This window comes from Thalassophryne amazonica, chromosome 18 (genome assembly GCF_902500255.1).
Source record: "Thalassophryne amazonica chromosome 18, fThaAma1.1, whole genome shotgun sequence".
NCBI classification, from domain to species: domain Eukaryota; kingdom Metazoa; phylum Chordata; class Actinopteri; order Batrachoidiformes; family Batrachoididae; genus Thalassophryne; species Thalassophryne amazonica.
The window spans coordinates 68,834,418-68,852,364 of record NC_047120.1 but is presented as its reverse complement, the minus strand read 5'-3'; the positions used below and the strand labels follow the sequence as shown (position 1 = coordinate 68,852,364).

At 46.6% G+C, this 17,947-nt stretch overlaps 1 protein-coding gene across 1 annotated transcript in view; it reads right to left on the bottom strand.

Annotated features, from left to right (window-relative positions):
- The window catches only part of dnah9 (dynein, axonemal, heavy chain 9), a 396,633-nt gene that overhangs the window by 255,208 nt on the left and 123,478 nt on the right, over positions 1-17,947 (bottom strand). The window contains exons 31-32 of the mRNA XM_034193818.1: positions 15,092-15,331; positions 14,718-14,878 (exon numbers count right to left, since the gene is read on the bottom strand). Of these exons, the coding sequence (XP_034049709.1) occupies positions 14,718-14,878; positions 15,092-15,331 (401 nt within the window). The remainder of the gene's footprint in view (positions 1-14,717; positions 14,879-15,091; positions 15,332-17,947) is intronic.

Genomic DNA, 17,947 nt, shown 5'->3' with positions numbered 1-17,947 from the left:
ACAAACAGTGTTGTAAAGAACAATAATCAAGACGTTAAAGAGCAAACTTCACTTTTCCCCAGAACGACATGAACAGGAAGCGATTGTAGCTCACAGCAGCTCCCATTGAAAATAACGAAGAGACGGCCTGTGATTCTCGCATGTTTACATAAAATAAACACAATAACAACGTCTATAAACCCAGAGAATATATTCATGAGAGTTTTAGGCACAATATAAAAATAGTTTTATGTTGCGATGTTAATGCTGCTGTCCGTGTGCAGCGGTTAAAGTGCAGCCCGATCAGAGCGTCTCAATGCAGCTCTCAATGTTACTGAGATCTCGCAGCGCAGCGACCTCTTCGAAGTTTGAATTTGAAACCTTAATAGGGCGAATGCAGGATGCACTGAATTACATTTTCCCATACGGATTCTGACCTACAACAAGTTACCAATGTGATATCAGAGAATTTTCCCCCCTTGTCGAGTTTCTTTATTCTACATACTATTTAATATTTAAACTCAACTTGCTATTCAGTTTGTTATCATCATTAGCTGGGTGTCCATTACATATTTGCACAAAATTCATCAATATTTTCAGAATGTCAAAAAATAAAAGTAAAAATTGTGAAATTACAGTTTCCACTGAGTATTTGAATGTGACACTGACTCCAGGGTTTTCTCATGCTAGCAAGGCTCTTGTGAGAGCTGTAGTTCCAATAGTCACGTGGCAGATAGGAAAATCCTGCTAAATATTTCCATTTCATTGTTTTATGTAATCGCACATTGCTGTAACATCAACCCTTACAATGTTTAACAAACTCTTTCTCTTCCTATGTCCACATATCCTGTGTCATACACTCTGGAATGTCATGTGACTCCTTCCATATATCATATGACCTGCAATGGCAGAAAAAGTGTCATTTCAGATTTCAAAAATGATGCTTTTTCAAATCACCTGAAAAACCACCTCATGTTTTTGCAAAACCTGCTTTGTAATATTTGATTATTTTTCAGAAATACATGCATTTCCATTAAGTGCATTTTCAATTCGCTACTTCAGATTGTGAAATTGGGAGGGTAATGTAAGCCCGCCTATTGTCTCACTTTAATACCATATTTTCCGAAGTATAAGTTGCATTTTTGAGGTCCTCTGACTTAAGTGCGACTTATATCCCAAAAAAAAACAGATTCGTTATCAATAATAATAATACAATAATAAACTATAAATAAACTCTCACCCTAATTTTAATAATAAAAGAATAAATGCAAATAATAAAAAAGTACACTACAACAATCCAAAATTAAAGAGCTGATAATACAAAAACAAGGTGCGACTTATACTCAGGTGTGACTTATATATTGTTTTTTCTTCTTCAAGACGGATTTTTTTATATTTAAAAAAAATGTGAAAATGTTTTTGCATAAATAATTTTTAACAAGTGCGAAATATACTTCAGAAAATACAGTAAGACATAGGGGCAGAGACTTTTAGCAAGAAGCAGTGTACAAATGACCAATTCTGAAATGATGCACTCTTCCCATCTTGGTGTTGGCTCAGCCGTCATCACACATAACCTCATTATATGATAATATAATCTGATCCTGTGTTTTGATTATCATGCTGCAGGCTGATTAGTGACACCAGTGATTGCTTCCTGCAGAACCTGTCAAGACTAACAAACAGTCTGCCTAACTAGTATCAATAAAAACCAGCAGCATCATGGGCGTGAACTGATGGAGACAATCAAGACGTTATTGATTATTGCAGTGAACATAACGGTTTGCCTTGAATATCAACACAGCAGTGATTTTTAATGAGGTACTGCTTAATACATGATGTATGGTCGGAGGGGGGGGACTATTGGAAAGCCTAACGAGAACAAGAGACAGAAGCTTTGAGAAGACAAATGATCCCATCAGTATACAATGTATCATCTAGATACCAATGCCAACAGGCTTTTTGGCTCTTCCCTGAAATATAGCAGAAAAATCTCACCATCAGTCGTCCAAGAGGATGGATACGAATGCCCTGAAAGGAATCACTAAAGGCAGAAAGAAAACTAGTGTGAATCTAAAATGGGCTGCTGTCACTGGATGACTTGTTTTATTAGAATGTTTTTAAAGAAACAGCGATGCATCAGTCTGTCTGAGTCATTCTGTCCCAGTCTCCTGCTCTGTGTCAGGGCCTCACTCTGTGTGCTAACGGGGTAAATCATTTGTGACATTTTGCATAAAGGTGCAGCAGTAGAGATCCTGCAGTAGGTATTGAGCGATGCTAACACTGTGCCAATAACATTCCTGCTGTTATAGATTAGCAGGCATGATTCCTTTGGCCTAATTACACTGCTGCAGAAGGTGAACACCCCCCCACCATAATGCACATGCGTAGTTTGAGGTAAACAAGCACGTACTGTAGCAGCTGTGACTGCACACGTGTGGCGTAACATTTGTTACGTTGTCACTGGCGTGTGAATAATCACATAAATGGAGGTTTTTCATTCTCGTCTTCCAACTTACTTCAGTCATTCACAACAAAAGAACATACAGAGTATATCTTCCGTTTTTTGTTTTTTTGGGGGGGGAAGGGGGGTCACAGTTTGGGAGGCTGAAGTGACTTTTACTCTGGTGCTATTTGTACTCAAGAAAATACTGTAATCAAGATTAGACATGGGCCAATAACGGTTTTCACGGTATACCGCAGTATGAAAAAGCTACGGTATCAAAACCACAAAATTTTTCCGTTATACCGTCCCTACAGTATGAGCGGGTTATGAGAATTCTTGACAGGCAGAGCGGAGGCAGCCGCTGACGCCCTTCCCCCTGGCGACCACCTCTGTCTCTGTTTACAAACAGGCAGTTAACGTTAACTAGCTCTGCATCATGGCTGAAGGAGGCGAAGCCTGCACTGAGCTTTTCCCTCCATCTAAAAGGATCAATTTGGCTGTATGGGATTAGATGGGCAGACTCCAATGAATTGGAGAAAGGAGGTCATCCAACATTTTTTAGTTTTATTTTCTGCGGAATAGCCCTTCAAACCAAAAACAGTGGCAACAAAGCACCGTGCCGGACTCGGAGCGATTCAAGATACCCACAAAGGATTACACAGAAGGCGTAAGCTTTATCCCATCCTTGAAACCACTGAGAAGTACAAGCGGTGGACTCGAGCTGTCCTTGTGGTCGACCAAAGTTCTCCCACAAACATGTCAAGAAGAACAAATACATGTATTCCAAGCACTTTGTTGGTGGAGCTGAGCCAAGTATTGAGCATCCGGAGTTCCGGACCTTATTCCAGCCACGTTTCTCCCTAAGCAAGTAAGTCATGTTTCCCACGGGGCAGATGCTACATGTCTAAAAGTGTGACTATTATTTCTGTATTTTCTCTAAAGTTATCAGTGGTATAGTGCTCAGTAGTGTGCCTGAATCACGCTCGCTTCATATGCAAATAGCCATAATGTTGTTAAAGCACATTTTAAAGCTATACATGATACCGTGGAACCACCGTATTTTTGCCCACGGTTATCATACCGTCCAAATCTCATACCGGCCCATGCCTAATCAAGATTTAGTTGTGGAGAAAGAGATAACTAAAAGCATTCAACATTAGGATACACCATTGCCACCCATCGGACTGGAATGTACTGTAAAGGCATGATTGGCTGTTACGTATTTTCCTCCTGGCTGTGTGCTATGCATGACCTGATGGTGGCAGTAATACATCAATAAGCAGGTTTGCTACATGCCTTTAATTATACAGAAGAAGAGACTGCCCTCCCTCCCCCATAAAGTCTTCAAGGTTTTGCATCTTTAAAGAAAGGAATTTAAGAACAAGGCTTTGAAGCAAGGAACAAAATCACAATGAGAAACTTTATACTTTGTAATGTTCCAGAACAGAAATGTTGATTTAGTATAATGGTAACCTGATGAGAACATTATTTTTTCCACTCTTAATGCAAATATAAAGATTTCCTGGTTGCCATAACTTGGTCATGACTTCACTTCCAATCTTCCTCTGAAGGTTGTGCACATCTTTGAATGGTGGAGAGGAATTTAGCAGCAGCAGGCAATAAAGATATAATTTGGTGTGGTTTCCATTTCTAACCAGAGAAGATAAATTTTGTGTAATGTAATATATAAATGTTGGTCTGACACATCAGCTTCAACAATATCTTATGGACAGGCTAACATATACATAAACATAAATTATAAATAGTTAGCTAGCACTAGCTAGTTTGACAAAACACTGGGGGCAGTATACATATTGTTATGTCATGTAGCCTAAAATGGAACATCATTATCTGGTATTTCGTTTGGATCCAACCAGTTTGGTAATGATTAATTTAAGGTGAAACACAAAATAAAAAACATTAAAATATTGATTCTGCCAGAGCTCTCAAGTCTATACCCCTGTCACATAGCCAGAATCACACAGAATGCTGTCAGAATGACAAATCGGCGCACATCCGAAAAGTGTCAGATTTCAGTTCCAAAACGTCCTGACCAGAGGTGGGACGAAGTCACTAGCAAGTCACTCTCAAGTCATAATGACCACCAATTGCTTGCAAGCTGACTTGAGACTTTTGGACATCTGTATTGATAACCACATCACTGGTCAAAGTTTGGAATATTAATTTAAATTTTATACTCTTTTATACTCAGTAAGTGTGATTTTAAAAGTAACATAGTAGATTAATTTAATCACAGACTTAAATGTACTCATAAAAGTATAAGTATTAAGAAAAACCCAACTTAATTACAGTAACATGAGTAGCTGTAGTTTGTTACTTCCATCCCTGACAAATGGACACAAGAACATAAATGATATATTTTTTCATTCCTCTCTGACAGTCTTGTATAAAAGATGCCCTTTATAGTCAGCAGCACTGTTAGTGCTAGATTTCTCAGTTAGCAGCAACAAGATTTATTCTTCTATGGCCCACTCCCTTGGAAAATTGTGAGGCAGTATCAAACCAAACATGCTTTCAGCTGGTTTCTCATGCTGTGGATTAATGGGTTTGACACCTAACCCCCTGGTCCATGGTCCATTGTTAAAATGAAAGTCAGTGGCAACTGTGTGAGTCGCAGTGAGCTGCAGTGTGGGCACACAGCATATGGTGAAGTCTTGTAACATGGACGGTGATCCTGCCATCAAAGCCCATTGTTTCTGCTTTGTTCAGGCTTCAAAGGGAAAACTGGTCAGTCTGGAAATTCAGTCAAACACTGCAGATTGCCACAGGGCTTTGGAGGCAGGTATTCATCTCTGTGCAGTGGAAACTTTATCAGGAATCTGCAGAACATGTGCATATGGACGATCAAGGTTTTGGCAAAGTGCCGGAGCTGAGTCGTTCTAAATGGTTTTTGCTCACGGCTGGTGCACATAATGATTCCAAATTAAGATTCTTAGAATGTGTCAGATGAATATCACTGAATTAAAAGCTTGTATGTTCATATCGGGGATATTTTGTTTGGAAAGGCCCGGTCACACGGCACATGGGGTTACATGAACAAAGGAAAAAAAAATCCCAAAGTCACAAATCGCAGAGAAAAAGTGGACGACTGATCCTGGACTTCTCCCATCACTGAAAAGCCTGCAAGTACAGAGCACTTAAAAGACCGCAATGAAACCAAAACTAACAAAAGAAAAACGATGCAAACGGCGACCTTGAAGCTTTAAAACAAAATCAAAACAAAGCGACAGCACGTGGTCATGTCTGATGCGAGTCTGTGTTGTCCACAGCAGCCTGCAGCTGCGTTGTCTTGCTGTGCGTGTGTGTGCACACGTTGAGTGCATTACTCACTTGAGTGCATTACTCACGTTACGTCAAGACAGAAAGGTTTGCTTTAAGCCGGGGTCACACGGCACTAACGAAGGACACCAAAGCCAAAACGAAACAAGAAATCTGGAGTTAGGCTGACTTTTGGAGACATCGTTTAACTTTAACCATCGTCCAACTTCATTCCTGTAGCTGGCGCTTTGTCAGAATTTACAAACTGCTGAAAAATGTGAACAAATCCCAACGACAAAGTTAATTCGTCCGTATTCCATTTTGCTTTCTGTCTTGAGTTATTTTCATTAGTTACTTCATCCAAACCATCAACATGTTTATTAGACCCCATTCCTACCAGGCTGCTCAAGGAAGTCCTACCATTATTTAATGCTTCAATCTTAAATATGATCAATCTATCATTGTTAGTTGGTTATGTACCACAGGCCTTTAAGGTGGCAGTAATTAAACCATTACTTAAAAAGCCATCACTTGACCCAGCTATCTTAGCTAATTATAGGCCAATCTCCAACCTTCCTTTTCTCTCAAAGATTCTTGAGAGGGTAGTTGTAAAACAGCTAACTGATCACCTGCAGAGGAATGGTCTATTTGAAGAGTTTCAGTCAGGTTTTAGAATTCATCATAGTACAGAAACAGCATTAGTGAAGGTTACAAATGATCTTCTTATGGCTTCGGACAGTGGACTTATCTCTGTGCTTGTTCTGTTGGACCTCAGTGCTGCTTTTGATACTGTTGACCATAAAATTTTATTACAGAGATTAGAGCATGTCATAGGTATTAAAGGCACTGCGCTGCGGTGGTTTGAATCATATTTGTCTAATAGATTACAGTTTGTTCATGTAAATGGGGAATCTTCTTCACAGACTAAAGTTAATTATGGAGTTCCACAAGGTTCTGTGCTAGGACCAATTTTATTCACTTTATACATGCTTCCCTTAGGCAGTATTATTAGACGGTATTGCTTAAATTTTCATTGTTACGCAGATGATACCCAGCTTTATCTGTTGTGAAAGTGTAGGAACACGGACCCACAACAGGGGGCGCAATGAACGGACAATGGAGGAAGGTGAATAACAAGATTTACTATTGTGAAACGAGCACAATGAATACAGCAATCACAATTTGGGGTCGAATCCGCTGGTGTCATGTGGGCAGGCTCGAAGGTAGGAGACGTCCGTCTCAGTCGAACCGGAACCACCCAGATCTCCTCTGCCACCGAACCCTGGAAATACTGGAACCGCCAAGTCCCGAATTCCCAGGTGGCCACTGCCTCCGCTCGTCGGATCCGGTACTGCTGGCGGGAGAGAGCAACAACACACAGGTGTGGATGCGACAGCACCCAGTAACGGAGAGGGGAGAAGCCGCCTCCACCTCTTGTCAATGTATAGCAGGAAGGTGAGTACTATCCAAGCAATGTAGCTACCAGTAGTCGACAGTCCTGAAAAGGTTTAACAAGTTTTAGCTGGTTGTTCAGAATATGAATGCAGAGAATGTTACCTCAGTCTTAGGCGATATCTCGGCACTGAGGTGGAGACGCCGTCCTCCTGATATACCTCTGTGCTGAGTGGAACAGCTGTGTCCAGTGATGGGTGACAGCTGTCACCCCGGCTGCTCCCATAAGGCGGCAGCGCCCTCTGGTGCCTGGAGCCCGCACTCCAGGCAGGGCGCCCTCTGGTGGTGGTGGGCCAGCAGTACCTCCTCTTCAGCGGCCCACACAACAGGACCCCCCCCTCAACGGGCGCCTCCTGGCGCACGGCCGGGCTTGTCCGGATGGCGACGGTAGAAGTCGGCCAGGAGGGCCGGGTCCAGGATGAAGCCCTTCTTCACCCAGGAGCGTTCCTCGGGACCGTACCCCTCCCAGTCCACCAGATATTGAAAACCCCGGCCCATCCGACGGACATCAAGGAGCCGGCGTACAGTCCAAGCCGGTTCCCCGTCGATGATCCGGGCAGGAGGTGGCGCCGGACCCGGGGTGCAGAGGGGTGAGGTGTGAAGGGGCTTGATCCGGGAAACATGAAAAACGGGATGGATCCGCAGTGAGGCCGGAAGCTGGAGCCTCACTGCGGCGGGGTTGATGACCTTGAGGATTTTATAAGGTCCGATGTACCGTTCCTGGAGCTTCGGCGAGTCTGCCTGCAGAGGAATGTCCTTGGTGGACAACCAGACCTCCTGCCCAGGACGATACTTGGGGGCCGGGGCCCGCCGCCGGTCTGCATGTTTCTTCGCCCTCGTCCGGGTCTTCAACAAAGCAGAGCGGGCGGCACGCCACACCCGACGGCACTTCCGTAGGTGGGTCTGGACCGAGGGCACACGACCTCTCCCTCAACCACCGGAAACAAGGGGGGCTGATACCCCAAGCACACCTCAAATGGGGAGAGGCCGGTGGCAGATGACACTTGGCTGTTGTGGGCGTACTCGATCCAGGCCAGGTGGGTACTCCAGGCCGTCGGGTGTGCGGCTGTCACACAGCGTAGCGTTTGCTCCAGTTCCTGATTCGCCCGCTCTGCCTGCCCGTTGGTCTGGGGGTGGTACCCAGACGAGAGGCTGACCGTGGCCCCCAGTTCCCGGCAGAAGCTCCTCCAGACGTGCGAGGTGAACTGGGGACCGCGATCGGAGACGATGTCTGATGGTATACCATGCAGACGGACGACGTGGTGGACCAGGAGGTCCGCTGTCTCCTGGGCCGTTGGGAGCTTCGGGAGGGCCACGAAGTGGGCCGCCTTGGAGAAACGGTCCACTATCGTGAAGACAACGGTGTGTCCCTGGGACGGCGGGAGACCCGTGACAAAGTCCAGGCCGATGTGGGACCAGGGGCGATGAGGCACGGGCAGTGGCTGTAGCTGCCCAGAGGTCTTTCTATGGTTGGCCTTGCCCCTGGCGCAGGTGGTACAGGCCTGGACGTAGTCCCGGACGTCGGCCTCCAGGGATGCCCACCAGAAGCGTTGCCGGACGACTGTCACGGTCCTTCGCACCCCAGGGTGACAGGAGATTTTAGAACCGTGACAGAAGTCCAGGACTGCAGCCCTAGCCTCTGGTGGGACGTATAGTCTGTCCTTTGGTCCGTTTCCGGGGTCCGGGTCACGGGTCAGGGCCTCCCGGACGGTCTTCTCTACGTCCCAGGTGAGGGCGGCCACGATAGCGGACTCCGGGATGATGGGATCCGGGGGATCCGACGGTTCCGTTTTGACTTCGTCTTCGTGCACCCGGGACAATGCATCCGATCGTTGATTCTTGGTCCCGGGACGGTAGGTGATCCGGAAGTCAAAACGGCCAAAGAACAGTGACCAGCGGGCTTGCCTGGGGTTCAGCCGCTTGGCGGTCCTGATGTACTCCAGGTTCCGATGGTCAGTGAAAACCGTGAACGGCACGGCTGTTCCCTCCAACAGATGTCTCCACTCTTCGAGGGCCTCTTTCACAGCAAGGAGTTCCCGATTGCCGACGTCATAGTTCCGTTCAGCGGGGGTCAACCTGCGGGAAAAATAGGCACACGGGTGAAGGACCTTATCGGTCTTCCCGCTCTGGGAGAGCACCGCTCCTATCCCTGAGTCCGAGGCATCCACTTCAACCACTAACTGGCGGCTAGGATCGGGCTGCACCAGAACTGGTGCAGACGAGAAGCGCCGTTTCAACTCCTTGAACGCGGCTTCGCACCGATCCGACCAGGTGAAGGGGACTTTTGGGGAGGTCAGGGCTGTCAGGGGGCTAACTACCTGACTGTAGCCCTTAATAAACCTCCTGTAGAAATTAGCAAAGCCGAGGAACTGTTGCAGCTTCCTACGGCTTGTTGGTTGGGGCCAGTCTCTCACCGTCGCAACCTTGGCCGGATCAGGGGCGACGGAGTTGGAGGAGATGATGAACCCCAGGAAGGACAAAGAAGTGCGGTGGAATTCACACTTCTCGCCCTTCACAAACAGGCGGTTCTCCAACAACCGCTGCAGGACCTGACGGACATGCCGGACATGTGTCTCAGGATCCGGGGAAAAGATGAGTATATCGTCTAGATACACGAAGACGAACCGGTGCAGGAAGTCCCGCAAGACATCGTTTACCAACGCTTGGAAAGTCGCGGGAGCATTAGTGAGACCGAACGGCATGACCAGGTACTCAAAATGACCTAAGGGGGTGTTAAATGCCGTCTTCCATTCGTCTCCCTTCCGGATCCGAACCAAATGATACGCATTCCTAAGATCCAGCTTGGTGAAGATTTTGGCTCCATGCAAGGGGGTGAACACTGAATCCAACAAGGGCAACGGGTATCGGTTGCGAACCGTGATTTCGTTCAACCCCCTGTAATCAATGCATGGACGAAGCCCGCCATCTTTTTTACCCACAAAAAAGAAACCAGCACCCATCGGGGAGGTGGAATTCCGGATCAACCCAGCAGCTAATGAGTCCCGGATGTAGGTTTCCATTGATTCACGCTCCGGCCGTGAGAGGTTGTACAGCCTACTGGACGGGAACTCACTGCCTGGAACCAAATCAATGGCACAATCATACGGGCGGTGGGGAGGAAGCGTGAGAGCCAGATCCTTGCTGAACACGTCAGCGAGGTCATGGTACTCCGCCGGCACCGCCTTCAGATTGGGCGGGACTCGGACCTCCTCCTTAGCTTGGGAGCCGGGAGGAACCGAGGAACCGAGACACTCCCGATGGCAGGTTTCGCTCCACTGAACCACTACCCCGGACGGCCAATCGATCCGGGGATTGTGCTTGAGCATCCAGGGAAATCCCAAAACCACACGGGAGGTGGCCTGAGTCACAAAGAACTCGATCACCTCCCGGTGGTTACCTGACACCACCAGAGTTACTGGAGGTGTCTTATGTGTGATTGGTGGGAGTAGGGAGCCATCTAGCGCCCGAACCTGCACAGGCGAGGTAAGAGCCACCAGAGGGAGCCCTATCTCCCTGGCCCATCTACTGTCAAGCAGATTCCCCTCAGAGCCCGTGTCCACCAGTGCTGGGGCCTTCAGGGTTGAATCCTCAAACAGGATCGTGACTGGGAGTCGTGTAGCAATGTGGGTGTGTCCCACGTGAATGTTTTGGCCCACCCCTGGCCCAGTCTCTAGGGGCGGGCGTTGGAGTTTTAACCGCTCGGGGCAGTCGTTTGCGAGATGCTCACTCGAGCCACAAACATAACAAGCTCCGTGGGCCCGCCTCCTTTGTGCTCCAGGTGCCCTAAATGTTGCCCTGCTCGTGTCCATAGCTTCGTCAGCAGGTGGAGCCATAGGCGCACGGAGCGCAGGAACAGAGGAGCGTGGGGAGGGCGGAGCTCGATCGGACCCGGAAGGGAGAGGGACGACGCGTGCCTGGCCATGCCCTTCGCCTCGTTCCCGACGGCGTTCTTCTAACCGGTTGTCGAGTCGAATGACTAGATCGATGAGCCCATCTAAATCCCGCGGTTCGTCCTTAGCCACCAGGTGCTCTTTTAGGACCAGTGACAGTCCGTTTACAAAGGCAGCGCGGAGGGCAGTGCTATTCCAGCCGGATCTCGCCGCCGCGATGCGGAAGGCGACTGCATAGGCAGCTGCGCTCCGACGCCCCTGTCTTATTGACAGTAGTGCGGTTGAAGCGGACTCTCCTCTGTTGGGATGGTCGAACACCGTTCTGAGCTCCCGTACAAACCCATCGTACGTGTGAAGGAGCCGTGAGTTCTGCTCCCAGAGCGCTGTAGCCCAAGCGCGTGCCTCCCCGCGAAGCAGATTTATCACATAAGCTACTTTGCTAGCATCAGTCGCGTACATCACGGGACGCTGTGCGAAGACGAGCGAACACTGCATCAGAAAATCCGCGCACGTCTCCACACAGCCTCCGTACGGCTCTGGAGGGCTTATGTATGCTTCTGGGGACGGAGGAAGGGACCGTTGAACGACCAGTGGAACGTCACTTTCACGCGCAGGGTCCTCAGGAGGGAGAGCCGCAGCGGCGCCCGGAGGGCGCGCCTCCACTTGTGCGGCGAGAGCCTCCACCCTGCGGTTTAGGAGAACGTGCTGCTCGGTCATTAAATCGATCCGAGAGGTGAAAACGGTGAGGATCCGCTGCAACTCACCGATTACCCCTCCCGAAGCCGCCGACGCGCCTTGGTCTTCCATTGGCCGTTCAACAGCCGGTTGACGCCCCTCGGGGTCCATGACGAGGTGGCCAAGATATCCTGTTGTGAAAGTGTAGGAACACGGACCCACAACAGGGGGCGCAATGAACGGACAATGGAGGAAGGTGAATAACAAGATTTACTATTGTGAAACGAGCACAATGAATACAGCAATCACAATTTGGGGTCGAATCCGCTGGTGTCGTGTGGGCAGGCTCGAAGGTAGGAGACGTCCGTCTCAGTCGAACCGGAACCACCCAGATCTCCTCTGCCACCGAACCCTGGAAATACTGGAACCGCCAAGTCCCGAATTCCCAGGTGGCCACTGCCTCCGCTCGTCGGATCCGGTACTGCTGGCGGGAGAGAGCAACAACACACAGGTGTGGATGCGACAGCACCCAGTAACGGAGAGGGGAGAAGCCGCCTCCACCTCTTGTCAATGTATAGCAGGAAGGTGAGTACTATCCAAGCAATGTAGCTACCAGTAGTCGACAGTCCTGAAAAGGTTTAACAAGTTTTAGCTGGTTGTTCAGAATATGAATGCAGAGAATGTTACCTCAGTCTTAGGCGATATCTCGGCACTGAGGTGGAGACGCCGTCCTCCTGATATACCTCTGTGCTGAGTGGAACAGCTGTGTCCAGTGATGGGTGACAGCTGTCACCCCAGCTGCTCCCATAAGGCGGCAGCGCCCTCAGGTGCCTGGAGCCCGCACTCCAGGCAGGGCGCCCTCTGGTGGTGGTGGGCCAGCAGTACCTCCTCTTCAGCGGCCCACACAACATTTATCTATCCATGAAGCCAGAGGATACACACCAATTAGCTAAACTGCAGGATTGTCTTACAGACATAAAGACATGGATGACCTCTAATTTCCTGCTTTTAAACTCAGATAAAACTGAAGTTATTGTACTTGGCCCCACAAATCTTAGAGGCATGGTGTCTAGCCAGATCGTTACTCTGGATGGCATTTCCCTGATCTCTAGTAATACTGTGAGAAATCTTGGAGTCATTTTTGATCAGGATATGTCATTCAAAGCGCATATTAAACAAATATGTAGGACTGCCTTTTTGCATTTACGCAATATCTCTAAAATCAGAAAGGTCTTGTCTCAGAGTGATGCTGAAAAACTAATTCATGCATTTATTTCCTCTAGGCTGGACTATTGTAATTCATTATTATCAGGTTGTCCTAAAAGTTCCCTAAAAAGCCTTCAGTTGGTTCAGAATGCTGCAGCTAGAGTACTGACGGGGACTAGCAGGAGAGAGCATATCTCACCCGTGTTGGCCTCTCTTCATTGGCTTCCTGTTAATTCTAGAATAGAATTTAAAATTCTTCTTCTTACTTATAAGGTTTTGAATAATCAGGTCCCATCTTATCTTAGGGACCTCGTAGTATCATATTACCCCATTAGAGCGCTTCGCTCTCAGACTGCGGGCTTACTTGTAGTTCCTAGGGTTTGTAAGAGTAGAATGGGAGGCAGAGCCTTCAGCTTTCAGGCTCCTCTCCTGTGGAACCAGCTCCCAATTCAGATCAGGGAGACAGATACCCTCTCTACTTTTAAGATTAGGCTTAAAACTTTCCTTTTCGCTAAGGCTTATAGTTAGGGCTGGATCGGGTGACCCTGGACCATCCCTTGGTTATGTTGCTTTAGACGTAGACTGTGGGGGGGTTCCCATGATGCACTGTTTCTTTCTCTTTTTGCTCCGTATGCATCACTCTGCATTTAATCATCAGTGATCGATCTCTGCCCCCCTTCTCGGCATGTCTTTTTCCTGGTTCTTTCCCTCAGCCCCAACCAGTCTCAGCAGAAGACTGCCCCTCCCTGAGCCTGGTTCTGCTGGAGGTTTCTTCCTGTTAAAAGGGAGTTTTTCCTTCCCACTGTGGCCAAGTGCTTGCTCATAGGGGGTCGTTTTGACCATTGGGGTTTTTCATAATTATTGTATGGCCTTGCCTTACAATATGGAGCGCCTTGGGGCAACTGTTTGTTGTGATTTGGCGCTATATAAGAAAAAAGTTGATTGATTGATTGATTGATGGTTCCTCATCGTTTGCGTAGTTCCCGTACCGTCAGCATTCCATTTGATTGTCGTCCAACCTCCAGCCCCTCTCTCTCTCTCTCTCTCTCTCTCTCTCTCCAGCCTCTCAATGTCTCTGGCTGCGACGTGCATGTGCGCGCAGAATGACCCAGTGTAACTTTTGCAAACTTTGGTGCTTCTGGAAAATGCCTCCACAGAAATGCACAGGATTGCCAAAATGTGTCAACGTTCAACACACAAATAAGGAATACTGGAAGAGCTGGAAAATCCTGACATGGTTAAAACAAGACCACAGCACAATGATGGAATATCCCGGCTCATCACGGACACCTCTCTGAGACGCCTCTGAGGATTTTTAAGATAAGGACATGGTTTCTATCCTTGGCTTTGCAGAATGCACAGCCATAAAAGTGAGAATGGGGCTTTTAGCAATCTACAAGTAATGTTGCTCTAATTCTAAAAGTGAAATGCAACTAGTATCACAAAATTTAGCACCTCAGTGGACATGGCAATTTTAAAAATTAACAAACACATCTTGTCCAAACAGTGGTTCACTCCCACTTATTCCAATGATCTAAATCTGTACGTCTTTATATAAATACAGTCCATTCATCTTTCCTGAGAGTGCTGTGTTTCTTTGACATCAGGCAACCACTTTGTCAAAATGTTCACAGATAGCCATTAAAGGTTTTTTATCACCATTTTCATGAATAAATTGCTGAAAGCCTTTGGACAAGTAAAATAATAACTATACCCTTCAGGTGACAGGCAATCATTACATTTCGTGTGTGTCATTCCGAGCAGAAATAGAGAGAATGACACCTCCATACCTGTCTGTCAGAGGAGTGATGACTAATCGCGGTGTGTTGCCCAGATATTCATAGGAGTAGAGAAACTGAGCATCACAGATGTTTGAAAAACAATGCCTGTCCTTCTCATCCCATCGGTGCCTCAGCTGGGACAGCCAAACAAACGCTTGGGAATTGTCCACCTTCAAACATTAAATATGGGGACAGAGGGGGGAGAAGCAGGACAGAGTGCTAAGACTTGAGATAAAGCCTGAAATAATCTTTAGTTTTCCAGCACCTAATTATGATAATGATGCACCTAGCTTATATATCTTGAGTGCATTACTCACTGCAATAGCCTCTTAAAAGGAAGCAGCAGTGGTCACCTTACATGTATAAAAACTTCAAGTGCTCACCTTCTGTGTAATCAACTTGGCCACCACGTCTCTTGCATGGACCTCAATGGTGCAGATGGTCATGATCTTCTGTCGATCGCCTGGTGACAGCTGGCCAACCAGCATAGAGATGAGGGTGTTAAGTTGGGACACCTGTTTTTTGTAGTACTTTTTCATGGCCTTGTCACAGCCCTCCTCCAAATGGGCAAAAGCCATGCCCACATCAGACGCCCACCAGATCTGAGTGCAGGTCAGGACCACCTGAAGAGAGTTAGACCATGAGAGAAATAATAACCACATACAGCTCTCGACAAGCTGTTTGTCACAGCATATTGGTGTCGTCGGAGACACGTTACTTCCAGCGAAGTGGTGAATTCGGACTGTCTGCTCTGTGAAAACACGCTCGGGCTGTATGCTGTTTTATTGAAATCAGCTGGTTTGGTTTTGTCTCTAACTTGCTTCTATCAACCAGCTGGTAGTTATCACTGCCTGGAACAATGAGACTTATACACCAAGCTGACCTGAAATGAACCATTGTACATTAAATTGACTTTATTGATGAGTCTGACCCCTATGAAAAATGACCAAATTACATGTATTTGTACTGAGTTCTGCCCGCTTTAGGCCCCCAGAAGCCAACGGTTTCTAGATAATCTCAGATGCATTCTGAGCATCCAGAACAGTAATTTTAATGTTTTGGGAAGACCATAAAGTGGACACCATTTGACTTATGCAATTTGAAACTGTGGATATAAGTACTTTATTCTGAGAATAGCCAGCATTGATTTTATTAACATCCTGGTGTAAATAAGGTATCACCACATGTGTAGAACTCAAAAAGAATGATAGGTTGAGTTTTCATTAAAAAACAACTGCAATGTGGTAAAATGTATTCATAAATATGAAAGAACAGGCTCTTAATAATTATTAACTATTACATACTGTTTTTTTTCTCAAGATTTGTTTTTGCATAAGTTTTAAAAAACAACAGATCATAAGTTTAGGATAAATTACTTATCATGAATTTAATTTTCGAAGTGGCACTAATGACAACACTCATACTGAACATCATTTCGCTTGCATAGACTGATTTTGGAGATCAAGCAATAATTGCAGATGGGCCCAGACAGCTTTTCTGATTTCCTTTTCTAACTTTCAGAATTAAGCAAATTAGCATATGGTCCATTGATACAGTCACTTGCCCAGTTCTGGATCATTGCCAGTTCCGGATCACTGCTGTAGTTTTTGTGCCGCCGTTTCTCGTAATCAGCACGAATAAGCTAATACTTGGTACCAATGGAAAGATTGATGTTTTGTCTACAAACGACCACAAGCTCGACCGGATACAGCCATCCTTGTGAACAGCAGAGGAATCAAAACATCCCGGTGTCTGCGGTGTGCGTGCTTTTTCTCACCCACTCATTCCTGGAAGTTTGAAAGTAACGATCTCTAAGACGTAGCAAAGGTGAGTTAGCCATTTGGTGTTTTTGGTTCTAGAGTGGGAAAATACTTACTTACATGGGTAGAAATTGTCACTGTGTTATGTCTTGCTGTTTAATTGCTGCGTGCATTTATCTCCGACGCGAACATTTGCCGGTTGCGGATTACTGAAGCAACAGCCTCGTGTCTGTACTTGTGAGTCATGTGGACTTTGGGGGTCATCTCAACACCACGAATGGGCATGAATGTGGGGGCTTTTACTTTTTAATTCGGGAGAAATCTCACCTTCACACTTCATTTTTTGCTTGTAAAAAATATAACGGCGCCTTTCGAAACTAAGTAAATTCTCATTTAATAAGTATAATTTCTATCATTTTGTGTTCAAAACACATTCTTGGGCACAGTGTGTATCATTCTGCATTAGAAGGGCTCCAGCCAGATGCCAGGAATGAACCCAAAGTGATGCAGAGTGTCGTGATCCGGAACCAGCAAAAGTGATCCATTTCTGGCAAATGTTTGTACCACACATAATGTGGCTTCACACTTTAAGTAGAAGCGCTACTCCACCCAGACTTGTTCAGCTAGATAACATCCAAATACCCAATACAACAATACACAATTAAAGGACATTCAGTTGCATTATGGCTCCGTATAGCGGGACTTTCAAAAAGGTGATCCGGAACTGGGCAACTGTCTGTACTTATGTGTAGACTCTAGTCCCTAGAGGCAACTATTTTTGGTTTCAAATCTGGCTAAATGCAGTCCCAGAAAATTCAGAATGTGACAAACAAGAAACAGGTGTTGTAAACAGGTCAATGCTGCCTATCTGAGCTTATCTAGAAACCATTGGCTTCTGGGGGCCTAAAGCGGCCCCCAGACCCCCGGCCTATGGGCTTTGGCCCTGCGGGCCTCACACTTTGTCCCCCCCCCCCCCCCCCCAATTTCTAGTTCTAAATTGTGCCCTTGCTTAAAATACCTCCTAAAATATGTCAAGGTTAGCCATCTCTGAACTTGTGCAAGGTCTGTGTCCCAGGAATGTTCCCTGTGAATTTGAAGACTGTAGCAGTAACAGGACTGGACTTATGCTGAACACAGACACACAGACGGACGGACGGATGGACAAGGATTTTATTTCCTTTCATGTTTTTGTGTCTTTGACAACAGAGATTCATGCTCCCTTGCCTTAAGCAACATGTATGATCTGCCATTTCACAAAAATGAGGGCTCCTAAAAGCAAGTATGTCCCTTTTTGGCTACCGTATCAACATGGCGGCCTCCATGAAGAAGCCCACTTCCATGTAGATATGAAGGCCTCAGTAGAAATGTTTCATCTCAGCTTTGAGCAGCAATCAAAATTGTGATTAAATGTTAGCGTGGCCCATAGATGCTTTACAGATTTCAAAGTGGGCCTGGCATTCTTAAGTTTGGGAATGGCTG